The 27,119-nt window shown below is 45.2% G+C and overlaps 1 protein-coding gene across 1 annotated transcript in view; it reads right to left on the reverse strand.

Annotated features, from left to right (window-relative positions):
- Window positions 1-1,963: 1,963 nt before the first annotated feature.
- Window positions 1,964-27,119, reverse strand: part of ADAMTS17 (ADAM metallopeptidase with thrombospondin type 1 motif 17) — a 262,300-nt gene continuing 237,144 nt past the window's right edge. Inside the window, exons 21-23 of the mRNA XM_026648360.2 lie at window positions 26,881-27,033; window positions 7,012-7,189; window positions 1,964-3,186 (exon numbers count right to left, since the gene is read on the reverse strand). Coding sequence (XP_026504145.1) covers window positions 3,035-3,186; window positions 7,012-7,189; window positions 26,881-27,033 — 483 coding nt within the window. The 3' untranslated portion in view covers window positions 1,964-3,034. The remainder of the gene's footprint in view (window positions 3,187-7,011; window positions 7,190-26,880; window positions 27,034-27,119) is intronic.

A 27,119-nucleotide genomic window follows, 5' to 3' on the forward strand; every position in this document is an offset into this window, starting at 1 on the left:
AAAAAAAAAAAAAAAAAAAAAAAAAAAAAAAAAAAAAAAAAAGCCGCAATCGCGATCTGCGGCGGCAATTCGGCGGGAGGCCCTTCGCTCCGAGCGGGAGTGAGGGACCGTCCGCCGAATTGCCGCCGAATACCTGGACGTGCCGCCCCTCTCCGGAGCGGCCGCCCCAAGCACCTGCTTGCCAGGCTGGTGCCTGGAGCCGGCCCTGGTTAGGGCCAAGCACTTACAGAGAGATAATTGTGTACACAAATGTGCCTTTGTGCGTGCAGACCAGCACTTGGGTGCACAAGCCCAGTTGCACAAGCAAGGACACATTTTGCCCATGCAAATGTGGATGCATATGCAGTTACCAATCTGCAGATGGAAGTTAGGTTCCTATGTTTGAAAGCTCAGCCCTTAATAAAGCCATTACAAATTATTTCACCGAGCTCCTGGATACCGGAACAATCCAGGGAGAAAATGTTGTTTAAAAATGTTAAGTACTAAATGCCTTTATCCCTCGGCACATTAAAGGAAGGCAATAATAGCAATAACACGAGAGAGAGGCATGAGCCACAATGCTCACATTCGGATCCAGACTTTCCCAATGTTTAGTGCTGGGAACCGGGTTTTGTTCTGTGCCCATCTCCAAAATCATAAATATTAACATATGTCTCTAAAGCGAGTATAAAGCTATAATTCACCCATACGGCTCGGCTGATTTCACAGAGCGTGAGTGTAACCTACCCACGGCATGCATGGCAGAGGAGCTTGGCAAGGGAAAGGATACGTGTCTGAGGCTATGTCTACACTACCGCGGTAAGTTGACCTATGCTACTCAACTCCAGCTACGTTATTCACGTAGCTGGAGTCGACATACCTTAGCTCGAGTTACCGTGGGGTCTACACCGCGGGGGGGTCGACGGCAGAAACTCTCCCGTCGACTTACCTTTCTCTTCTTGTCGGGGGTAGAGTACAAGGGTCGACTGGAGAGTGATCTACTGTCTATTTGGTGGGTCTTCACTAGACCCGCTAAATCGACCGCCGGTGGATCGATCTCAGAGCGTGGATCCTGGTTGTAGTGTAGACATAGCCTGAGTTAGATATGGCAGAGACACATTGATCGACTGAAACGCTCACTAACCCAAATTCTGCCCTGTGTGGAGCTCCCATTTAAATCTCAGGGACGAATTTGGTCTGAAGTTTAGACACGTGTAAGACACTATCATTTACACAGCACTCTCCAACTGTCCGCATAAAAGGAACACCAGGTAACAAATCAAAAGGAGACAAGACTGATGCTGTGGGTACACTACACAGCTTTTAGCGACACGGCTGTCTTGCTACAGCTGTGCCGCTAAAAGTCGCGCCGTGTAGCTGCTGTTTGTCGGCTCTCCTGCCGACAAAAAACTTCCACCCCCGACAAGCGGCGTTTGCGTTGTCGGCAGGAGAGCCTGGCACACTGTTCACACTGGTGCTAGTTGCTGGCAAAACTTTTGTCTTTCAGGGTGGTTGGTGTTGTTGGTTTTTTTTTAACACCTCTGAAAGACAAAAGTTGTGTCGTTCAATTGCCAGTGTAGACATACCCTGAGTGTGAAACCCTGGCCCTACTGAAGGCAATAGGAGTTTTGCCATTTTGGCTTCAATTAGCCCAGAATTTCACCCTGAAAGTCTACTAACTGCTCCCTTTCTGTCTCAAAAGGATTTATGATGTATACATCCTAGGGTACGTCCAGACTACCCGCCATATCGGCGGGTAGCGATCGATTTATCGGGGATCGATATATCGCGTCTCGTTAAGACGCGATATATCGATCCCCGAACGCGCTCCCCGTCAACTCCGGAACTCCACCGGAGCGAGCGGCGGTAGCGGAGTCGACGGGGGAGCCGCGGCCATCGATCCCACGCCGTGAGGACCCAAGGTAAATCGATCTAAGATACTTCGACTTCAGCTACGCTATTCACGTAGCTGAAGTTGCGTATCTTAGATCGACCCCCCCTCCCAGTGTAGACCAGCCCCTAGAGAGGGGAAGATCTGCTTGGTCTTTAAGTTACCCTTCCTGCAAATGCTGTTCTGGTCTCTGTTTCGGGTATGTGCCAACCCTAGTTGGTTTCACAATACCCTTAAGAAATAGCATTCTGTCTCATTATCAGATTGAATTCCAAAAATTGGAAAGAGGAGGTTAAACAACCCCTCCCCAACAAACGGTATATATTTAAATGATTTCCAGCTACTTCCATCTCATGCAAGTGGTTCTGGCTTAAAATTAACTGTCTGCTCCTGGGTTAATTAGCTTCCATTTCTTTAAACTCGTTGAGGAGAATAAGGCATCATAAAAGAAAACATGTTTTTTTAAATAGAGAGAGGGGGAAATGTTTTCAGAACCAGACAGGAGAAGGAATTCCCAATTAGTTTTTTTTTTAAATTACATTAAATGGAATGTTGGATAAAACTGTGCTGAGCTTTCTGCAGAAATTTCAGAGACATCCATCCTCTGCTATCCGTTTTCACAAGCTTTTATAGCAAATCCCCCTTTTAAATTAAGCATTTCATTTGTGTGTGTCCCTCCAAGCCCACCCCACAGCATGCTAACTGTTGGGAATTAAGAGCATCAGATGGAAGCCAAGGTTGAAGCATTAAGTAATGTCTGCACGTTTGCTGAGTTATTTGCCAGAGGCTTTCTCCCACTGAGGTACACATGACTTTAGTCAATTTAATCACGTTGCAACTCTTGTCTTTTGTTTTTTTTTAAATGGTAGCAAGCCATCCAGTGGCTGGTAATAATATATTAAAGTAAAAAGCATTAATGAAAAATGTAATGATGTCAAAACACAATAAAATTCTACGTGATTGGCTCCTTGAGATGACTCTTTTTTAAGGTGGATGAGTGGATTACTTTGGTACATCCAGTCTGCAGAATTAGTTTCAAGTCTTATTAGGTATGCTTTGGAATCCACCACATCGTAGCAACTCATTAAGTTCCAGTACTCAGAGCTACTAGTTCGTGATTTACATAGAAATAGCTGTAATACCCTAAGCAGCAGCACCAATTCATTAACTCTTCTGCTGCATCTTGTTTGCGTAAAAGTCTCTGCATGTCTGGCAGCAGCGTTGATACCATCTCATGTCCTGGCACAGGTTCTTCTCACGGATCACCCTGCAGTACACTGTCCACTGGTCCCCTGTACACTTATATGTGAGAGCAGCTTCGGACAGAAATAGAAAGAAGAAGCCAGCATGTTAGAGGAGACCATCCCATGTGTGACCAAAATAACCCGACCACCGGATGAGGGAGAGATGGCTAATCTTAGTCAACACTGGGATTTGGGTGGCATGCGTTATGCTCTAAGTAGGGTTGCTGCTGAAAAGATCAGGGCAACAGGTCGGTAGTGACTTGTCTGACAAACACAATGGAAAGAGCTATCGTGGAGAAGACTGTTGCAAGGCTGGGCAAGCAATAGCTGGGCATATGCTTGAAGGCCCTGAGGAATTCTCACACTGGATCAGATCATCTGTTAGTGTCCTATTTCTGGCCCTGATTCAACAAAGGGCACACAGCACATGCTTAACTTTAAGCAGGTGAGTAGTCCCTGGGATGTCAATGGGGCTACACACGTGTAAAGTGAGGTATGTGCTCAGTGCTTTGCTGAATGGGGCCCTTTTGACAGTGCCCAGTACTAGATACTGCAGCAAAAGGGGAAAGAAACCCTGTAATGGAAAAATCATGAAGCAACCTGCCCAGTGTGGTTAGAACATCCTGGGCAGAGGGGGAAAAGACCAATCCAAAATCAATGTGCGGAGGGAGAGCTCAGTGGTTTGTGCATTGGCCTGCTAAACCCAGGGTTGTGAGCTCAATCCTTAAGGGGGGCTGCTTAGGGATCTGTGGTAAAATCAGTACTTGGTCCTGCTAGTGAAGGCAGGGGGCTGGACTCGATGACCTTTTGGGGTCCCTTCCAGCTCTATGAGATAGGTATATCTCCATATTAACAAGCCAGACTTATAGAAAGTGGAAAATGGGACACTGGAGTCACTCGCAGTCATGACCCACAATTATGGGTGGGTGCAGCTTCCCTTTTTAGGATAAATATTGCAATATTCTACAGTCATGGAGTAATATTTTCAAACGTGCCCAAGGCCCAGATCCTCAAAGGTACTGAGGCCCCTAATTTCCACTGACATCAATGGGAGTTAGATACCTAAATACCATTGAAGAGCTGGGTTTAAGTGGTTTGGGAGGTTTCAAACGTGACACAGACACTTAGGAGCTGTAATCTCATTCACAAGCAATGGGGCGTAGGCTCCTGAATGCCTGCGTCACTTTTGAAAATGGGACTCAAGTTCCTAAGTCACTTCGGGTCTGGCTACACGGCAATTAAACACCCTCAGCTGACATGGGCCAACCAGGGGTGTTTAATTGGCACATGAGGCTAGGGCTACCAGGCTGTTGATGTAGGCATCCGGACTCAACGGCTTTGGTCCCCGTGAGCGGGGAGGGGCCCAGAGCCCAGGCTCCCGCCCAAGCATAGACGCCTACACCGCAATTAAACAGCCCCACCAGCCCAAGCCCCACCAGCCTGAGTCCGCTGGCATGGGCCAGCTGTAGGTGTTTAACTGCAGTGTAGATGCACCCGTAGACTGCACTTCTGAAAATGTTACCCATGGTCAAAACCACTCCAGCCTAAAGCAGTGACAGGGCAGCATTTTATAATGATCATTATTTATTATTTGTATTACTGTAGCTCCTAGGAGTCTCGGTCCCGGACCAGGACCCCACGGTGCTAGGTGCTGTACAAACCCAGAACAAAAAGGCAGCCCCTGCCCCGAGGTGCTTACAATCTAATTCTGGATGGTTTCTGTAGCGTACTGGAGTATTTTTCTAAATAATAAATTAAATAGAGATATCCTATCTCCTAGAACTGGAAGGGACCCTGAAAGGTCATTGAGTCTAGCCCCCTGCCTTCACCAGCAGGACCAAGTACTGATTTTGCCCCAGATTCCTAAGTGGCCCCCTCAAGGATTGAACTCATAACCTAGGGTTTAGTAGGCCAATGCTCAAACCACTGAGCTCTCCCTCCCCCCAATAAGAATTTGTACGATTCTTATTAATGAGGCTTATATTGTGGAAAATAGAAATCTGTTTAAAGATAACCAAATGATAACTTATTTATCCAGAAGAAGAGCAAAACACTCCATGCTGATAACTGGTATATATTTTTGCTGATATCAAGTATCGTCGTTGCTGGCATCGATGATTCCTCCTAGGCAGGTTTAGAAACAGAAGCATCCCAAATCATTTGCAGGGACTTGAACTGCACCACTCTACTAAACACAGTTTTGTGCTAAAATGTGAATTAGAATAGATTTCTCATCTCGTCGGTGGGTCAAAGACTTATTCTTCAAATGAAAGCCTTCCTCCCCCGCCCCCCTTCTATGGTACATGCTAACATTTCTGGGAAATAGTCTCATAAGTTTTTTATGATTTTAAACAAAAGGATTTAGAAGCATTTTGAAGCTCTTCAGCTGGACCAGTGACACTCTTCGTTATACGGTTGTCACTCAGAAGAAAATTTAGCCCATCGTATTTTAAAGAGCTGTTATTGAAAGTAGTATGGATTTTCAGGGAAACAAATTCCAGCTCAGAAGCCTCGTGTCTAGTCTTAAGTGTGGTTCTACTCGAAAAAGTGACTTGGTAAAAATGGCTCCCTTCCTATTCATCAGATCTGCCCACTGTGTGTATATGCAGAGTTCGATCTACTGACTTCGGGGCCAAAAATAAACAGGGCTGCTTCTTACGTCTGTGTGTCCGGCCCAGCTGAGTGTGTGTGAGCTGGAGTCCATTCTGGTGTGCCATCAACAGCATTGTTTAAATTCTAGCCAGTTACACCGGAGGAAAAGGGAGTCCATCGAGGGCATAAATGAAGGCAGTGGTGTTGCACAAGTGTAGTTTACAGCCTAATGTGGCCTGGTGCCCTTTTTTACTAGTGATATGTGAGAAGGAAACCCCCCTCCCCCCCAGCTCAGCTGTCAGATTCCAGGTTGAACTTGTGGGGCCTGCAGTTAGAAAACACATCTTTTACTTATAAGCTTAGCACATTTGACACAGAAAATAACGGAGACAAAATAGCCATGGAACTCCATGATGCAGTATTTACAGAGTCACTTCTGAGTAGAACCACTCTTTAAATACAGAGTTATGGGATCTCGCAAATAGACAATTTATCACCAGCAGCCTCAGCGCAGCTGGGCAAATAGGAGAGTAGTTAATTAAGGGAGCGGGAGAAAGAAAGTTAAATTGGAGACTCCTTCCTCCCTGCCCAGAAATAAGTGATTTCAGCAGGTCCCATTCTTAAGTCAGCAACTAATCTGGGGAAGGTCCATCTTCCCACAAAAAAGAAACACCTTTCCAAAAAGCTACAACCCTGGAAAATTCTACTTTTTTTTGGACAGGTGAATAAAATATTATTGTATTCATCATCACTTATAGTGAAAGGCAGGTGAGAAGATTTTGTGCTTGGGCTGGATACATTTTCCAGGCTTTTCCATTTCAATTCATTTCCCTAATCTTATTAACCAAGCAAAATGCAACCCAAGTCACTAATATTCTCTGCTTATCCCATTTTACCCATCATGGGACAAGGTGTTTGAAGGGTGGAATGATGACTGAGTGCGGGTGAATGCCCTCACCCAAAACTCCCAACCCCCTTCTCTCTGACCCGCAGATATGCCTGCCTGCTCCAACTGATCACTCAGGGAACATGGCTCGAGGAATTCTGGCTTGGTGGAGGTCTCAGGCAGAGTGGATCTATGAAGAATAAAGCATCTCTCTACTCTGGAACATTAATTATCCAGAGATTCTGATGGTCTCCATGCTTCTGTCTCTGATGAGCCATCGGGAACCTCGTTTCTGTAACATTCAGCACAAGGACTGTGTTTCCCAGATACCTGGGCAGCATATATGCTCTGGCGTTTGATGGCTTCAGGCTGATTATTTAACCTCCCCAAGAATTGTAGCTCTGCATCCACCCACTCACCGAGTCTGGGCGAGGTAATTGTGTTGACATTTATCTTCTCATTGCAGACCTCTTGGTGACACTGCCTGTAGGCTGCTGGCTTGGATAGGACAGGGCACTCGTTGCCATGGCGGCCGGTGACTTTGTGCATACACTGCACCACACGTGACTGGAGGCCCTTCCCGCAGGTTGAGGAGCACTGGAGAAGAGAGGGACATCTTAGTGCAGTGGTTCTCAACCTATTTACCACTGTGGGTCGCATATGCAGCTGTGTATGTGTTGTGTTGGCCACATCCACGCAATATAGATACTACCTGTAGGGCCCTGAGGATGTCACATGGGTTGCTGCTGTGTGTGGATTAGGCCGCAGGTTGAGAACCACTGCCTTAGTGAGTCACAGGCCAGCCCCTGTGGCTTGGAAAGACACACCGACCACAAAATCGGGGACTGGAGCGAAGGGCACAGTGAACCTGCAGCAAAATTCTGCATGAGAGACTCAACAAACGCTGGTGTAATGTCCTTCAGCTACCGTATTTGCCCCTGCTGAGTCTCCAGGCTGGATCATACCCACTAGACCTATGTGCAAAGAGAAGCATCTGGCTCTGTGGTAAGGTGGAAGGCAGCTGCCTTTGTGGCACCCTTCCTCCCCCTCTACTTCCTCCTTGTGTCTCTCTGGGTCCATCTGCAAAGCCCATGGAGCAGGCCTCCCATTCCGAGTCAACAGACTTGGGGTAGTGGCACTTGGTGCTCTAAAATAACAGTGTTTTGAAGTTGCAGCTCAGGGTCTGAAGCCTGGCTAGCGGGGTGGGCTTCAGCGCCTGAGCTTCCAGCCTGAGCTGCAACTTCAAAGTGCTGTCCCATGCGGCTATGTATAGAGTGCTATAGCAAGCACCACTACCCTGATTTTGTTGAGCCGGGCTGGGAGGCTCACTTCGGTGGGCTGTGTAGACGTACCTTCTGAGGCGGTGTAGACGTACCTTCTGAGGGTACGCGCCTCACAGCCTGGGCAAACCGGCTCGCACTAGCTTGCTAAAAACAGCAGTGTGGATGTTGCGTCTCCGGTGGAGGCTCAGGTTAGCCACCCAAACTCAGACCCAGGGGCTTGGGTGGGAACGAGAGACCGAGCTGGCACCTGAGCCGCACTCTGCATGTCTGCACTACCTCAAGCGGAGACAGCATGAGTCTGTCTACCTGGGCAGGGAGCCTTGCTTCTAACTGTAGTGTAGACATAGCCTAACCTTTTGGAATCTGGGTGAAAGGGCAGGCAGGGAGGGGCAGAAAGGGGACGTAGTTCACCTCACCAGCCACTCAAGGGCATACATGGAAAACGTATATTGCCCGAGGCTGCATTAGCTTCTCCATTGCATGGAATCCCACTTCACTTTCCATGAGCCATCCCAAGAGACCCAGTGGCTCCAATGGAACCCCACCGGCTGAGTTCCTAAGGGTGACCTCTCCACAACACTGACAGTCTATCAAAGTTCCTGCACTGGAGATCATGCTCTCGCAGGTGGTATGGCGGTATAAAACAAGAGAGGTGGGCAACTCAAGTACTCAAAGGTCAGTCCCTTTCCTCCCACATACAAAGACTACAGGGGAAACAGAGAAGGCGGCGTTTCAATATACAGGAGGAAACATCAGGTATCCAAGTATTCAGCCGCCTCTATTCCTGCAAGTCCCTTTGGCTCTCGCCTGGCTTCCAGGGGGCAATTGGAAATTGCTCTCCATTACCTTGGCTTTTATTTGCCAGGAGGCCAGGCCTGTTTATACGTTTTCTTTGTTGTCATACAATTGGAGTCCCCCCACCCCCTCGCCCCACACTCATGATTTACGATGCCCTACTTGCAAGCTGCTCAACTTTAATAAAGTGAACGCGGCAAGCAGAGTGCAGCGCCCCAGCTGGAGTTAATAAAAGAACCTTGTATTGAAAATAAAGAAACAATGGGTTGCAAGACTTTGGCAGGGTGCCTACGCCTGCTAGTGCCACACACAAACAAAACGGAGGAGGGAGGCATCCGAGATGATGTTGGGCTGATATGGCAAAGAGTGTATTGAGATGGTGGAATCTCCTTCCTTAGAGATTTTTAAGGTCAGGCTTGACAAAGCCCTGGCTGGGATGATTTAGTTGGGAATTGGTCCTGCTTTGAGCAGGGGGTTGGACTAGATGACCTCCTGAGGTCCCTTCCAACCCTGATATTATATGATTCCCCTCTGGCTTTCCTGAGCACTGTTGGGGTAGCATAGTTATCCCTGGCCAAGCACTGCCAGTCTCAGGGTGATAATCTTTACTGATTAAACCCAACATTTAAAATCAAAAGGATACACTTCAGGTGGGATGAAGATGGATAGAGAGAGAGATTGGCTGGCAGATAAGATGGAAGTACCATCAAAAACCAAACCGTTGCTTTAAGCCACAACCTAGAATAGGGGCAGTGCTGTGGTGCATTGGCCAGTGGGAGCTCCTGAAGGCATCATGCATGATACCCTATTGCTGTGGTATGCCACTGCTACACCTTGGAAAGGGTACACTACTGGTTCCCCAGCTCTTCTGCCTGCTGCAGAAGAGCAGAGCCAAGCCACAGGCTTCTTGCCCTCCCTGTGTTGCTAGAAACCTCAGGTGCTTCTGCTCAGTGAATACACAGCGAAAAGAGCATGGCTTGGTCCCCGCATAGGAGTGCAAAGAGGTTTTTGAGGGAAGGCTCCTTGCAGTCTTTCCCTTCTTTGCTGACCAATGAAGGGCTAGATGCCACCTGGCTTCAAATTATTAGAACCATGGAAAATAGGGATGGTGAAACAGTTCTTCTGAATTGCTAAAGTCCTTATCTTTATTTCCAGGAAAGAGTAGGTCTGGGGTAGGTCTTTCCCCAGCATCCTCCGTGGTGAAGGCTATGAAGAATCATTTAGATTCGTAGCAATGTCCTTATATTCTTTAATTGCTCCCTTTGGTGGCCCAGCGGAAGCACTGCTTCTCATAGAGGTTTCCTGCTTCTGATATAATCACAGAATTCCTTGTTACTTGTTTTTACGCCGTTAGTTACATTTGCTCTTCAAATTCCATATTAGCCTTCTCACTTCCTCCGAATGTACTGCCTGCCATATTTCACACTCCTATTTACTGACTTCACTAGGGCTGGATTTTCTGAAGGATCTCTGTTTGGCTTGAATAACCTCTTGGCCTTTACTATTTAGCCCCATTGGTTTATTCCTTGCCTTCTTGGTCCCTTTGTGTTCTGAGGAATGCATGCCTTCTGAGACTCTATTATTGCTTCCTGAAAGTAGCATCCATGCCACAGGTAAGGATTTTAAACAGATGGATGAAGACAGATGGATGGGGGAGTACAAGGAAACAGTGAGAAAATATAATATGGCCACTATTTCTTGATGGCACCACCATAGTTACTTTTTGTACCATCTCCTGCATGTTACTTAGGACTAAGTGAAGAATGGCCCCTCCCAGCCTTGGGGGCTCTACAACTGGTTGTTTCAAGAAGGAACCATTTAAGGTGTCAGACTGTGGCCCACTGTAACATTTGACCAGTTTATATGCAGGGAGCTGGTGTCTCAAATGGCAAAGGTTTCATTAGATTTGGTTGCCACTTTGATCTCTCCCAATGTTTTCATCACATTCTCCTGATGTGGAGGCTGGTAGTATAACGTTACTGGCTTATTTGCATTCGTAGAGCTTGGAGAATTAAAATCAAGTACAGATTCACCTGGATGGTCCTTTCCACTCATCCAATGAAATACAAGAATAATCAATAGGACATGGGTAGCAACTGTAATCTTCAAGGTGCTTTGCAAACATTAACATTAATTCTCACAACACTCCTGCGAGGTTAGTGAATAATATACCTCCTTTGGACAGATGGAGAGGCTGAGATACATAAAGATTAAAATGACGTATCCAAAGCCACGGAGTTCTGTGTCAGGAGAAGAACATGGCAGCTCCATGGCTCTCAGTCCTGCGTCTCTCTCTGTGAGAGTCTTTTTTTTTTTTTTTTTTGCTTGCTATATTTTTTTAATATTCCTACACAAAATGGATTTTTCGGATAAAGTGTGTTAATATTTTCAGTCACTGAGTTACAAATGTTCATGAGTGTGTGTGTGTGTTTCTGTCTGACTCTGTTAGCCAGCAAGGAGGGCAGGCCATGAAACTTTTTCCACAGACATTGCCAACTCCACTCCTTAGACAAATAACAGCAGAGTTTTTGCCCTAAGCAGTTTGATTCCTACTCCTGGGAGACTGGGATCATCACCTATGCTATGCAATTAGTCTTTCACAGCCAGGAAGACAGATTTTAACATCTTTCTTGAACTCTTCGGGCTTGGCAGTTAAAGTAGGGTTGGACATCTGGCTTATTTTAAGAAGAAATTTTCAACTCTATACTTGGATAGTCTCTTTACAAAGGAATTTCAATAGGAAATAGGAATAGATACAAATGACATAAAGGGGGGGATTGGTTACTCATGCTGTACTGTATTCAGAAGAGATGACATTGTTAAAAATAGAGAAATCAAACTCGAAGTGAAACTTCCCATAAATACTCCTGGCTCCTGTTCTGCTTCTGGGTAAGTATACCCATTGCCACAGCACCTCTGCTCCCTCTCCCACGCTGGGGAAGCAGGTAAGTATACACATGGCTGGAGCAATTCTGTGGGCCAGATTCACTGCAGGTTCTACCAGCACAGACCCTGGTACAGGGCCCCCAGAGAGGTAAAGTCTACGCTGGGCACGGCAAGTTCCAGTGGTGGAAGGTGGCTGCAACCTCCTCTCCAATGGGAGAGTCACAGGCAGCCAATGCAGCAAAACTCGCTCCAGAGAGGGGTATGGCCTGAGCTGCTGGGGGTGTATGGAGTCAGCTCTTCCTCTAATGCAGCTTCACCTGGTGCAGCTCCACTGTGCATGCTGCTTCCCCATCATACCAGAGTAGAGCAGCAGTGGAAAGTCTGTCTGCCCTGCTCCAGGGATGAAAGCCCTCTGGGATGCAGAACCCCTACTCCAGGCACTGAGGCCAGATGTGACAAATTGTGCTTAGTATATTTAAAATATTTGTCAGCAAACACTGGACTTTAGTTTTTTGGTAGGCATCAGACCATTACTTTATTATTAGCAAAACAGTTTGCACCTGTAGGGCATCTTCTTGAGGATCGAAGGGCTTTACAAGCACTGATTAATCCTCACAAGATGCCCAGGTGTCTACATGGATGTGGAAACTGAGGCTTAAAGGAGGTGAAATGACTTGCAAAACTTGCTGCATCAGTGGCAGAGCCAGGTACAGAACCCAGATCTCCCGAATCTTTGTCCTTTAACTACTACTAGACCATGCTTCTCCTTTAAAATGCCTTTGTTCCAATATCGAGAGAAAAGCAGGGACAGAATACCCCATGCATTCATCTGGACGTATATACAGCTCCTTTGTGGATGATGAATGCCTCTATTGTCACTGGTAGAGGCTTTGCCTCAAAAAGGTACTTCTTCAAACAGAAGGTCATGGCTTCCCAGCTCAACCAATTCTGCCAACACTAGGGTGACCAGATGTCCCGATTTTATAGGGACAGTCCTGATTTTTGGGTCTTTTTCTTATATAGGCTTCTATTACCCCCCACCCCCATCCCGATTTTTCACACTTGCTGTCTGGTCACCCTAGCCAACACATTGAGTTGGTTGGCAATGTTTTTAAGGGACTGGCCTGTTCCCGAATGAGATAATTCAAGATGACATCAGTGATGGTGACTGGCTTGAAAGCAAGTCATATTAATTAGTTACCACCCACACCCTTGGCTTCTGGTGTTTAAAGATATCTGCTTCTTTCCAGTTTTGCTAAAAGTCACTGGAGCCAAGTTGTCACATTTTACCAAATCTGCCTGAACAGTTTATGAATTCTACGTTCGATTATTAATTCTCTGTATGTAACTTTACCAAGCTGCAAAATCCATTTTGAATGAGAAGCCGCTTTGCCTTCTCTGTTGTCTGTTTGCCTCCATGTTGGACTGAAATTCCAAGGCCTGGCAGCAAAAGAACAACAAAAGAGGGTCATTGACAAGTGTTCTCTCACTGACATGGAATAGCTCTAAACAATAGACAGCCTCTCACGCAGAAAAACTGGTTTATCAGGGGAGAGGTAACCTAGCAATAAAGTCATTTGGTAGGGGGGTCTCTAGTAACCTGAGGAGGCTGATCAGTAGGTTACCTGATATTTTTCTTCAGCCATTTTTTTCCAGCTCAAGCAGTCTGGTGAGTGACTGAGAGGAGGTATTTGACTGTCTGCTTCTTCCCAATTCTGCTAAAATTACAGGGTATGACACGGTGGCATCTCTAATATCTTCTATCTTGACTCCAGAGTTCAAGCACTTCAGGATTTTAGGAAAGGGTGGAAGTATTTCCCCCCCTGGCTGTTCTTATTTCCTACATATGTAAAAGTCAGAAGGAAAATGAGGCAAGTTCCTGGAAGGGAATTTGTGCTGATTGACAAATGTCTTGCCGGCTCTGTGCTTCCTGGATTTCAACAGTCCTCAATGTGGGGGGTTGAGGGTCAGGTGATGAGAGTTGTTGCTCCAGTCCCTAGTGTCAGGCTTATAACGAACATTGCTAATTTAAACTCTTCAGCTTCACAGCAACTCAGCAGCGAGCACGTTCATAAACTTCAGGACAACTTCCACTGCTGTATAATTAATTATGCACTAAAGAATGAAACGTCTGTCTTTCCACTGATAAGATCTAATTAGCCCAAAGCATCTTGTAAGCTATTTCTCAATATTTCATAGGGGGGGAAAAAAATCAGAAAACCTATCTGGTCTTGTTAGCAGCAATCTTTCATTTGAAAACTTTTGTCAAGTGACTGATTTGTTTAATTTAATCAAGAAGAAATGTCTGCTCCTCTGACTCCGTAAACTGAGTTGGAAGAAACAATAAATTATAACAGAAAATGCTCATGGCGGATGGATGCGACAGTACCTCCGAACTTTAAGAGAGGCAGAATTTTTTCCAACTGCCTAGAGCTGTGCTTTCAAACTGAAGCCTGGATGACCTAAAGAACAAGACAGGACCAGCGCTTCCAGCAGGTCTCAATGCATAATTAAACTAGACTTCCCCATTCTGAAGAGCCCCATTATCTACAGAGTTCAGAGGCTGAAAGAGGCCAGGTTTAAATCCTGGAGAAGTAACAGTGCTGCAAAATACTGTGTGTGCAATATGGCGCACAGAAACAAAGAAATGTGACTGGTTTGATTTGATCTACCAGTAAGTTTTTAAGGACAGATGTAGAGACCAGGATGTGGGCAAGCAGGCCTAGTTATCAAAGTCAGGGTCCGATGCCAGAAACCAAAGCCAGAGTCAGGATAGCGCCAAGAGTCAGGGTCGGTGTTGGGGTCAACAGTTGTGCCAAAGATTGAGCTGGAATCAGTGTCTGGAGTCAGACCGAGGGTCAGGACTGGAGTCAGAAGTCAGACAGCCATGCCAAGGATCAAGGTGGAATCAGGAACCAAGAACCAGTGTCAGGGGTCAAGCATGAGTCAGATAGCAGGGCCAAAGGCCAAGCCAGCAGTACATCAGTTCACTCAGGTGCTCAGACAAGTTCCTGTGCCTCCTGGCTTAAGTACTGCATCCAGGTCAATCAGTGGGGCTGGGTGTCTGCTCCGATCAAGAGCTTTGTGAGTGGAGCCTGTGGTTGGCCAGAGTTCCGCTAAATCCCTCCCTTGCTGGTTCTGGAGCGCTGTGAGGTGGTGGCATAGGCGCCGACTCTGTGAGTGCTCCGGGGCTGGAGCACCCCCAAGCTCCTTCCTCCTCCTCCCCCCTGAGCGTGCCACGTCCCTGCTCCTCCCCCTCCTTCTCAGCGCTTCCCACCCCGCTGCCTAACAGCTGTTTGGCAGCACTTAGGACTTTCTGGGAGGGAGGGGGAGGAGTGGGGATGCGGCACGCTCAGGGGAGGAGGTGGAGAAGAGGCAGGGCAGGGGCGGGGACTTGGGAGAAGGGGGGGCAGGAAGGGGTGGGGCTGAGGTAGGAAAAGGCAGGGTGGGAAGGGGACGTTGGGAGAGAGGTGGAATGGGGGTGGGGCGAGGGCGGTGCGGGGTGTTGAGCACACACCTGGCAGAGGGGAAGTCGGCGCCTATGGGAGTGGTTGTGGTCTGGGCACTGGTTTGAGACCCGCAATCCCTCACAACAGGACCCTACAAGAAATGGCTGCAAACTTTGTGCTGGGTAATAGAAGCCCAACTGTGAAATGTACATGGGCCTACTAGCCTATATGGTTCCATATTCCAGCATGCTTAGCTCTCCTTGCAGAGATGTTTTTGCACTCAGCCCAGGTCCCCAGCTGATATAAACAGGCATTGCTCCATCAGTTTCCCTATCTGTAAGACTTTAATGCTGATTTACACCAGCTAAGAATATAGCCCTTGTTTTTAAAGAATTTCTTGGGCGCTTGGGTTAGTCTGAACACTCTCTTTAGTTATTTATCTATTAATTAATGGTGCTTAACTGCAATTTACAAACAACTGAGAATTTAAACGGAAGATTCTGCTGGGTGTGTTTAAACTTAGCGAGATACTGTTTATCTTCGTCCTCTATGTACCAAAGATATTCCCCCACACCCCACCCGCGAGTTGCCGCTGGATGGAGAGCTGTTCAGCTTAGACAACACTGAAATACTGCCTGTCAATCCTCGCACTGCCTTCCTTGTAAACACAGTGAGACCAATGACCGGACACTTGGATGCTAACTGGGCTTTAAAGGTATTCTGGAAAATTGTTTCCTTAATTCCAATTTGGACATCATAAATCCTGAAAGGCTGTTAGAAAGAATACAAAATTATAGGGAGTCGCCAACAGATGTTTCTACAGGAGATAGCTGTACGTGCAACATCTGTCTGACTAGCACAAAGATACGCTGATTATCATGGGGTTTCAGTCTGCATAATTACCCTCAGGCTGGGTACCATGAGTGATAAATGGTGAACTACTTGCTGCACATACCTCTTATTGAAAAAATAATCCTGAATTCTTTACCGGAATGTCAGGGTAACTCAAGAATTAGAACAGAATGTCAATGATTAAGCAGCTCTGCCTCTTACACATTTTTTTATCCTCCACATATTCTTTTTGTTTTTAAAGCTAAAATAAATAGTTGTGATGAAATTCCCTAAGAAATCAATGGATTCTAGTGGAGGCTTTAAAGAATCATAGAAGTGTACGAATGGAAGGAACCTCAAGAGGTCTTGTTCAACTCCCTGCACTGAGGCAGGACCAAGTATATTCCTAGACTTTCCCTCACAGGTGTTTGTTTTTAAAGATCTCCAATGATGGGGATTCCAGAAGCTCCTTTGGAAGCCTGTTCCAGAACTTAACTATCCTTATATAGTCAGAAAGTTTGTCCTAATATCTAACCTAATTCTCCCTTGCTGCACATTAAGCCCATTACTTCTTGTCCTACCTTAAGTGAGCATGGAGAACAACTGATCACCATCTGCTTTAGAACAGCCCTTAACATATTTGAAGACTTATCTGGTCCCCTCAGTCTTCTTTTCTCATGACTACACGTGACCAGTTGTTTTAACCTTTACCTCATAGGTCAGGTTTTCTAAACCTTTTATCTTTATGGTAGCTCTTCTCTGGACTCTCTCCAATTTGTCCATATCTTTCCTAAAGCATGGTGCCCAGAACTGGACACAGTATTCCTGCTAAGGCCTCATCAGTCCCAAGTAGACTGGGACAATTACCTCCCGTATCTTACATACGACTCTCCTGTTAATTGCTGGCTCATATTACATTTGTGATCCACTCTAACCTCCAGATGGTTTTCAGCAATACTGCTGCCTATCCAGTTATTTCCCATTTTGTATTTGTGCATTTGATTTTTCCTTCCGAAGTGTAGTACTTTGCACGTGTCTTTAGTTAATTTCATCTCATTGATTTCATATCAATTCTCCAATTTGTCAAGGTTGATTTGAATTCAAATACTATCCTCCAAAGTTCTAGCAAACCCTCCCAGCTTTTATAAGCCTACTCCACTCCATTATCCAAGTCATTAATTCTCTATAAGAAAAATGCACTTAATGAAGTAGCCCTTTTACTTAGAACAATTATTCTTAGCAATTAACCCAACATTCTATTGTTGGAAATCATAACCAACCTCTGAGAATCCCACTAGACAAGAATACATTAGGATGTGCTCCATTTCAAATGGAATACTAATGACTATGGCCTTCACGCTGACAACAATCCTACTTTATTAGTAATAATAATAATTTGTATTACAGTAGCATCTATTATTATGATTATTATGATTTATTTGTATTCTTGTAGTGTCTAGGAGTCCCAGTCATGGATCCAGATCTCACTCTGTTAGGTGCTGTACAAACAAAAAGCAAGAAGACAGTTCCTTCCATAAGGTGCTTACAATCTAATTATAAGACAAGAGACAACAGATGGATACAGACACACTGACGGGGGAATACAAGGAAACTATGAGACAACAATGGCCAGCATGACAAGCAGGAGACTCAGCGCCCTGACTGTTGATCAGGGCCCCGTTGTACTATGCATTGTGCAGAAAAGAGACAGTCTCTGCAACAGAGTTTATAGTCTAAACAGGCAAGCCATGCAAAAAGTGAGAGGGGAATCAAGAGGCAGAGAGAAGTGAAATGGCTTGCCCCCAGGTCACACATTAGGTCAGTGGCACAGTCAGGAATAGAATTCAGGTTTCCTAACTCCCAGACCAGGGCCCTGTGTACTAGCTCGTACTACATACCTATTGTCCCCTGTCCTTCTATTTTCTTTTTAAAGACAAGGGGTGAAATCCTGGCCCCCTTGAAGTCAATGGTAAAATTCCGTTGCCTACAGTGGAGTCAGGATTTCACACAAGAAAATCAGGCTTATGGCTCAGGTGTTTTTTATGCATTCAGACTTGCTGGATCACTTCACCGAGGGCTGCATTTTCAAAGGAGCTCCAACGCCATCACTACAACGTCAGGCTCGGTTTTGCATGTGTACGTTTTGCCTGTACAATTTTTCAATGTTCAGATGTCCCGTGTGCCAAGTCTCAAGCTTTTATACTGCAGAATACATTTATGCATTCATTAATTAGTTCTCCTCCGGTGCTCATCATCATAACATCCGAGAACCTCACAATACCCTCGTAAGGTAGGTAAGCGTTACGGTTCCTGCTGGGGAGGAAACTGAGGCACAAAGAGGTCCAAGGCCACATAGGAAGTCTGTGGCAGAGGTGGGAACACAACCCAGATCTCTTGATTTCCAGTCTAATGTCAACCTTCCTTTCTCTTTTGAGCCGCACCTTTACAGCACAAGTATCAAAAGCCTTTATCTTTCAATACCACCTATTTCTTATCTCCAAGAACTATTGCTCTCCCAAGACTGATGTTAACAAACCAGGAGGTCTGATCCCTGCTGGAATGCCACTGGGATAATATGGAAGAACAGACCTTACAATTTTGTGTTTAAACCCGAAATTGCTTGGACTAATAAAGATGCTAAGCTACCTTTAAATACACTAATTTGTCTACAACAATGCAATCAGTTCTACTTGTTAGCAGGATGGTCACATGTGGCTCAGCCCCTTATCTGATTGCAGTAACTGTATGGTACATTATGCATTTCTGAGGGATGTTTTTCTAAGGTGTAAATATCTCACAGGCACTGACAATGACACCCTTGTGAAAGCAGAGTAAACTCTGGAATTACCTGACAGACAGCTCTCAGCTCAGGAATCAGTCAGCACTTCAGCTGATGAAGCAAGCAGATTCATGGAAGATTGTGGGAACCGGCACACAAAAGCAGCTCTTGAAGTCCACATCCAAGTTTTAGCAATTAGTGAAAAGCAATGCCTTAGACAAAACAAGCATTTCAGGGAGCATCCACCTTCATTCGTGTGTGTCCCCTGAAGAGCAAGCAGATTAGCACCTCCCTGGGGCTGGCTACAAAACACCCCAAATCCCTTGAGAAGGCAGTTTTGCAGTGGCAGCAGGAGCATGGATGTGTGGAGAGTGGGCGGGCCAATCAGTCCCCCATGGCCAGCGGACTCAGACTTGAAAGGAAATCCTTGAAGAAGTTTGTTGCTCCTTCCCTTGACCATGTTGAGCTATTTGTAGAGAAAGGCCTCGTCTACCTAGGAACTGGCACCAGTTTAACTACAGATGTATTTTTAAACTGGTGCAAACTCTGTGTAGATGCCCTTATTTTGGGCTAAGAGTGGCTTATTTCACAGAATCATAGAACCACAGGGTTAGAAGAGACCGCAAGGGTCACCTAGTCTAACCCCCTGCCAAGATGCAGGATTTCACGTTAGCTTAATGCGGTAAAACACCAGAAAAGGCTACACAGCAAACTCAGGGCACAGTGAGTAGAAAGAAATTCCAGTATCAACTCCACTGACAGTGAAGAAAGAAAAAAAAAAATCACCAACAGTCCTGGATCATCACCATGTCTAAACAACAATCCTTGTGTGCAAAACTCTGATTTCACGCCAAAAGCCTCAATGCAATGAAGCCACTGGGGATTTAGTGTTGTAAACAAAATCCACTTCACTATAAGAGCAGACGGGCAAAGCCAGGGATGGTTTCTGCTTTGTAAAAGCAAAGCTACGGCTGGCTAAGAGCCATGTCTCTTTTATGCTAAACCCGCCCCCAAAGGAAGTTGAATAAATAGTGACCGGTTTAACCCATCACCATGTAAAATGGTTCCTTTCTACTCCCTCAACCTATGGAGCCAGAATTGCATCCTTCCTTTTGTATACTTACTCTGCAGTGGGGGATCCCCCTCCTGTCGGGGAATCCTTGGCTGGTGTAAAGCTGATACATCCAGGTTTGTGCCATCCGCTCCCAGCCCTCTGGCACAGAGAGGTGTTGGGGATGAGCGGATGACTGGAAGGGTTGTGGCTTGAGCTTCCGGATTGCTGGCCAGCAGAACAATCTGTAGGGAACTATTACTATCAACATAACTTAGAGTAGACCTTGGGGTTGGTAACTAGGCCTTGTAATGTTACACTGGAGGCTGATCTGGCCCCTGGTCAGCCCCAGGACTGGGGAAGTGGAAAGTTGGCTAAGAACCACATTCCCTCCCCACAGCTGGGTCCTACACAGAGCACATCTCATCCACGTCATTTCAATTTCTATATTTTGCATGCTTCTTAGGGCAGCCAACCAGCAGCAGACACTCCTCTGGCCAAATTTCCAACATCCGCTTCTGTGCAACAATTTTGCATGTGCAAACTGCAATTTGTGCATGCAAACTTGTGTGCAATCACTACCATATTTGTGTGCCCGCACAAAAATGGGCACACACCCACTTTTGCAGGGACATTAGTTGTATGTGCAGAAATGGACTGCCAGCTGCGATGCTTGGCTTCAGATCTAAATTACTGTCCATCCCCTTGTAATTTTCTATCCAGAAATGTGAATTGAAGAAGAAAAGTTATTTTCCCCAAGGCATAAGAAGATGAACTTGATTGTGACCTTTATCAAGAATTAACAAGTTGTCTGTGGTTTATTATAAACAGATGGCAGGTCAAGCTGTGACTATGTAATGAATGCTGTAAAAAAGGAGAGTTTGCTTCTCTAGTCACAACAGCTTTGAATACACCTCCTAAACTACAGCTGTCGTTGATTTGCTCTTCTTATCATGTAATGTGAGTTAATCATCAAGGGCAAGGAGTATAGAAGGATTTTCTGATGTTCCCAAACACCTGTAACTCAGAAAACATGCCTTTCCCTAGAATTAAGAAGAAAGGCTGATTGCACAGTAGTCACTGAAAGAAAAATGGCTCTTCGTGCACTGCACTGTGTTTTTCTCTTTTAGAGAATACAATTTACTGCAAATAACTGCCAAAATAACTCATTTGCAATGAGAAAGCCCTTGTTACCACAATCATGACTAATAACCCCTGATCCTCAGTAGGAAACATTTCAATGTTTGGCATAAAAGCAATGCTATTCTAATAGGAAAATAGACTCCCCCCCCAATTTTAAACATTCCCCTGCGATGAGTACCTGCAGCCAGCATTACATAGACCGAGAAAAGGACTGGAAAGAAATTGGCAACTGTTGATTGCCTGGGATGACAGGTGGCTATAGGTAATTTTTCAAATGTGCTTTATCATTAATGACATTATTTGACAGCAGGAATATTTTTAACATCACATTTTGCCAAGGTGTTTCCTACTAGGGCTTTGCTCCAGTTTGTTCCAGCCAGTAAGGGGTTCTGGGTTCCCATGTGCCCTCGGAGATGCGCGCCAGCCAAGTGTTTGAAATAGAAATTGGTAAAAATGTTTCTTCCCCAAATCTCTTTTCCCCACTCAATACAGTCTCAGCTCAGACATTTATATTTGTCCTGAGTACCTGGTCCTTACTGCACAAAACCCAAGGGTCTTGCTCAACACAGTAGGTCAGATTCTGATCTCAGTTACGCTGATGTAAATCTGGAGTATCTCATCTGACTAAATTAATCTGGATTTACACTGTTGTAACTGAGATCAATATCTGACCCACTATTCTGAGTGGGGTCCTTGGGTTTTGACGAATGGATTGTAGGGAATGATTATAGTCAATTACTCTGGAGTTACATAAGTGTATGATCCAGCAACTGCACCTTTCCTCTTTTAAAAGACTATTTTCATGAGACTATGAAATATATGATATGACAGGATTGCTAGCTTGTTGCCTGGGGAAAATCAACTGCATGTCTAATGCTCCATCTACCCAAAATGGGCCCTTGAGAATGTCAGCACTAACAATTTTTTTGCCCCCCTAATTCTGGCTTCCTGGATATAATCCTCTCGAAATAATATCACTGAATAGTGGAATTGGGAAACCAGAATCACTCTGATTGTGCTGCTGACCCCAAAACTCAGACACTATTCACAAGGCAGAAACAGCAAATGTCAAGATGTATCAACCAGTGAAACAAATAAACTAAGTCAGAAATTTTAAAAAAGAAAAAAATCCAGAAGAATAGTGAATCATTCTCTGACTATTTAAATATTGCTAGTTCCAGTTATACCCTGAAAGAGTCCAACAGCCAAATGGGGAAACAGAACATGAGGAAAATATCCCACTTGCTGATTTGTACCTGAGTGATCTCACTGCTTCTTCAATACCAGACTAGGAGGGGAGTGGAGGAGAGGGAGAAATTTGGGGGAAGCTTGGGGAGCTGAAAAGCAACCCCCTAGCACTGTTCAACTTCAGGCAACACTTGATGTTTGTCAGCACCGTGGTCCACCCAACATGCTCCTGAGCCAAGTCAGAAATGCATCACTGCATCATGCAGGATGTACATTTTCACTACATGACTCATGATGGATCCTGGATGCAAGGTCAAGGACAAAGTCCTTCAGCTCACTCCCTCAAGTGCAGCCTAACACATGCGAACAGGATAAATCATGTAGACTATTAAACTTTATGTAACAATACATTCAGAATATTAACTGCCTGCATCTTTTAAAAGAGTGCAGTCATTGACCAGGTTATCGGGAGCCCGAGCTGAAGTTAGTCCGCAATATATTTAAGCCATCGTAGTTCATCAACGTCCATACTGCTAAAAAGCAGTACCCCTGGAATAACAAGCAGGTTTGAAACATCTTTTTAAAATCTATGCTTCAGTGTGAAGTTCTGGGAAAATGAGCAAAGTTGATCCTTTCCTTTAAACAACAACAAAAGACGTTATTTACTATCCAATGATAAAATGTTTAACAGGCCACAGTTTTCAGCCAATATAGAACTGCTTCAAAGTAGCCAAATGATGGTGAGTGAGTGAGATGTGTGTGTTTATCTGAATACTAACTGGGTGAACAACACTTCCAGAAACCACTGACGTGGCATTTCCAAATGGATAAATGGTCTGAATGGGAGATGGCTGAGTTGGTTCCTATTCATTTGGTCACCTTTATATCATATAGGAAAAATATATAATGAATTGTGACTCTGAAGACATCAGGTTAGAGAGAAAGAAAGAAAGATTTAAAATTCTAAGCGAACACTTTCATCTAGTATGCTTTCACTTTCATCTAGTATGTCCACCCTTTAGACGACAGGATGTGTGGGACATGGAATGTCTTCATTTATGTTTTGTATAGTTCTGCGTTAGTGCTGAATAAATAAAAATAATAATTATATTATCCTCAGGGGCTGGATAAACAGTAAGGAACTGCAGAGTGAACTAAAAATGTCACATGTGTATCTGCATAGGACACTTGGAATAAACTTTAGTGGCAACTTTAAATAGTATCCCCCACATATGTTGCAAATATGACAACAATTAGGGCTAAAATTCTCCTCCAGGCCGTAAGCCAGAGCAAATGGCATTGCACAATGGACATCGGCACCACTTGGGGCCGTGGTTCGCTGCTCCAGGCCAATGGGGGCTGCTGGAAGCGGCGCGGGCCGAGGGACTTACTGGCCGCCGCTTCCCGCATCTCCCATTGGCCTGGAGCAGCGAACCGCGGCCAGTGGGAGCCGCGATCGCCCGGACCTGCGGATGCGGCAGGTAAACAAACTGGCCCGGCCCGCCAGGGGCTTTCCCTACACAAGCGGCGTCCCAAGTTTGGGAAACACTGCTCTAAGGGCTGCAGAGTAGTAGTAGAGCTGTGGGGGCTGCAGAACACAGTATGTGAAGCTTGGGCCGGAAGATCTAGGTAGTCGCACAGTCACAGCCCATGTGCCCACCCCACTCCCAACTTCCTGTTCTGCAGAAGGTGGATCAAGCCCCTATATAAACTTATATATGAATGTGTGAGTGTACATATAGATAATGTATAAAATACTACTAACAATGTAACTTAAGGTTTTATATTGCATCACCGTAGTATATGAGCACACCAGGAACTAATAAGATGGGTACATAACATAAACATGTCTCATCTTTCGCCATGGTAACCCTGGTTCATCCCATGTGCCTCACTCAGGCATTGTTTACTGTCATCGTGTGCTCTGTCATGTCTGAATTTGACTGTAAGCTCTCTACAGCAGTGATCTGTCTGTTCATTTATATGCTCTGTGTATTCTAGGGGGGCTCTGTAAATAATAAAAACAGTTTGCCCATTACCACACATGCACCTATCCTATTTATAAGGTTTGTCTGGACTTTATTCTTTTTATGAGGTTTTGTCTCTTCCTATGTTCCTCATGATGGATTTTAAAACCTTAATCGTCACGGTTTGGATGAGGGATGGACTGGAGGGCAGGGTATTCGTGGGGCTGCTATGTAAGTTGTTTGCATGTAAAGAATCAAAAAATTTTTTTTATCTGAGAAAATAACTATTGATCATTAACCCCTCCCCCCCCACAAAAATACTCCCAGCAATAGACTGAAAATGCCTAATGAAATAATTTTAAGAAGTCGTTGCATGTTCTGAGGCTAATTTGTATTAACACGAAAAGCTTCCGTTTTATAAGCGCTAAATTCTTTCACGGCAATTTATGTAGCAACAATGTTTTACAATGGGATTTTAGTTTGACTTCATGGAGCTCGCTACACTCTACTGCTCCCAAACTTTTTGTCTCCAAACAATGACATGTTCACCAAAAGGGGCCACCTACCGTGCTATGCTAGTCAATAGCAGCAGGATGGGTTAGGATGTATGATGGCTTTAGGGGATCTCCTACTGGGTTTAAAACCTCTGGATCGCTGAATCTATGTAATTGGTGAATTCACAACTATTTCATATTTCCCGCTATAAAAAGAGTCCTAGTCAATTCCTACTCTGAAATGTTTTAAGATTTTTTTTAAAAAATGTTATTTCACCTGTTAATATAGGGGGACAGTTTATTTTGGCTAGTTCTCCTGGGTTCTGCATGCCAGGTTAGCAATAAAATAACGTTCAATACTCTAAACATTCTGTTATACAGATTCTTGTTTCGGCATAAATATAGACTTATTACATATGGCAGGTTCTTAATGCATTCTCCAGCATCAACACCATTAGATTCACATACAATTGCCTACTGAGGGGATCTATTTACAAATATTTTTATTACTGATCGTCATCTAAAAAATGCTACTGCAGGTAAGCCCATTTGCCTGCGATGGCCTCTGTTTCACTGGAGTTTGATCAACAACAAGAAGAATTAAATTTGCTTTTTTGGAAAGCAAAATGAAACTACTGTATCCCAGTGGTTTCGCACATGCCGTACATTCCTGAACACAAAACAGGCTTTGTGTTTAAAGAATGGTACAGTTACAAAGATAAGATAAAACAGGACTGGAATATAATATTCCTGGGAAATTTCAGTCCCCCAAGCAAGCATGAAGTTAGCAATTTAAAGAGATTTTATGAACAGCGTGGCCAATTGCTGAGGTCCTTACTCAGAGAAAACTGCCTGTGTGGCTAAGGATTGAGTGAAAACTCAAGCACCAATTCTCCTCTGACTTACATCGGTATATCAGGATTAAGTGCACTGACAACAGTCTAGGGGCTCTACATTCACGACGGTGTGAGTGGGGGTAGAGTGAGGCCCTGAGGATGGGAATTCTGGCTCTGTTTTTAAGTAAATGACTAATTTTCACTTCAGAGGGTCAGAGTGAGTCACGGATAAGACCGTGCAGTGTATTTCTTGTGCTGGGAACCAGGCTATGAGGTGCTGGTGGCTACGGGAGATACAGCTTTGGATCCATCTTTACTGTGATGAAACAGGAAGTGTCAAATTCTGCTTGCCATCAGGGGCTACTCGTATGAGTCAGGAGCAGAATTTGCCATTCGGTGCTTTGAGTCCCCTTGTCTCTCTTGGGAAGGATTTGCCGAACAGGTCCTTTCCAATGTGCTGTTTAACACCAGTTCTCCCAAGCCCTTGGTTCTGTCAGCCAGGTGCCAGGCACTTGAAGCCCACATTAACTAGGCCAACCTGCCTTCTTTCAGGTAGTGTTTTGTTTCATTTCCCCTAGCAGGCTCTCTCTACGGCCAAGCCCAAAGCCTGCCTGACCCTCTTGTGTGCAGGTCAGTGCAGGAGAGTCCCAAGCAAACGAGTTCCCGCACCAAATCTCTCTTAGTGGAGTCTGCCATTCACTTTGCCCTCTTGAGCCCTGAGAGTTCTCCTTCTCCTGGCAAGGAGAGAGTGGGAGGCGGCTAAAGGGGGATAGATTGATCCTGGAGATAGCGGGGGGGGGGGGGGGGGGCTGGCTTCGGACTGTGTCCATTCCCACTGATTACCTTGAAGGGGGTGGTTGTTGCCAGGGGATGCCACCTCTACTGAGAGCTCTGAGGTAGAACTGCGAGCCAGCCTGGTGTCTCTGTGGACTGTTCAGCTTCTTCATTCTCTTCTTAGCCTCATAAGGGACTTTGAGGGAGGTCTGCCACCCACAATACATCCCAAAACCCATGGCGGAGAACACGTGTGTATGGCATATAGCCATAGCATAGGCAACCTCTGGGGGTGGGAGGGGGGGTCATACAGCAGTTATGGCACACAGCCAGAGAAAACCTTTGGGGGTTGGAGGTCAGACAGCAGTTACAGCCCCCCTCTGCTCCTCACAATGGGCCACACGAGCCGCTATTTAGGCTCCCATTAATCCTCCGTGGCCACACTTCTAACAATACCTGCAACTGTTAGCACTGAAAGATACATTTCTAAAAAAAAAAAAAAAATCAAACTTCTGCTGCTTCCTTTGCCATTTGCTCAGCTTAGAAAATGGAAACAGATGTCTGTGTCTTGTGCAGTAGCCCAAAGCTGCAATGTTTGGGTTGTCGGTGCTGTGACGGAGTGTTTAAATCCCCAAACTACTTTCATGGAAATCAAATTAAAAAAACAACAACATGAAAATACGTCTATGTCCTATTAAACAGTATAATTAAAACCCATTAAAATCCACATGGAAGGGTTGTTTAAAAGGTGGATTCCTGACCTGATAATCTAGGCAATTAGAGTGCAAACACTGCTCAGAGTTCACCATTACCTTAGACCAATCCCCTGTTTTCCACTCATAACAGCCTGTGTGATCCTCACACTCTTCCTCGTCCCTTGGCCTGGTGGCTGCATCGCATTTCCCTTGAGAATTCGTGCACATTACTGTTCTCTTCTGGATTCCCCTCCCGCAATCTGCTGAGCACTGAAAAACAAGAGGCATTACCTTCAACTGCTGCACGACCAGGGCCGGCTCCAGCATTTCTGCCGCCCCAAGCAAAAAAAAAAAAA

The sequence above is a fragment of the Terrapene carolina genome, unplaced genomic scaffold (assembly GCF_002925995.2).
Source record: "Terrapene carolina triunguis isolate 2854851 unplaced genomic scaffold, T_m_triunguis-2.0 Scaffold67, whole genome shotgun sequence".
Lineage (NCBI taxonomy): Eukaryota > Metazoa > Chordata > Testudines > Emydidae > Terrapene > Terrapene triunguis.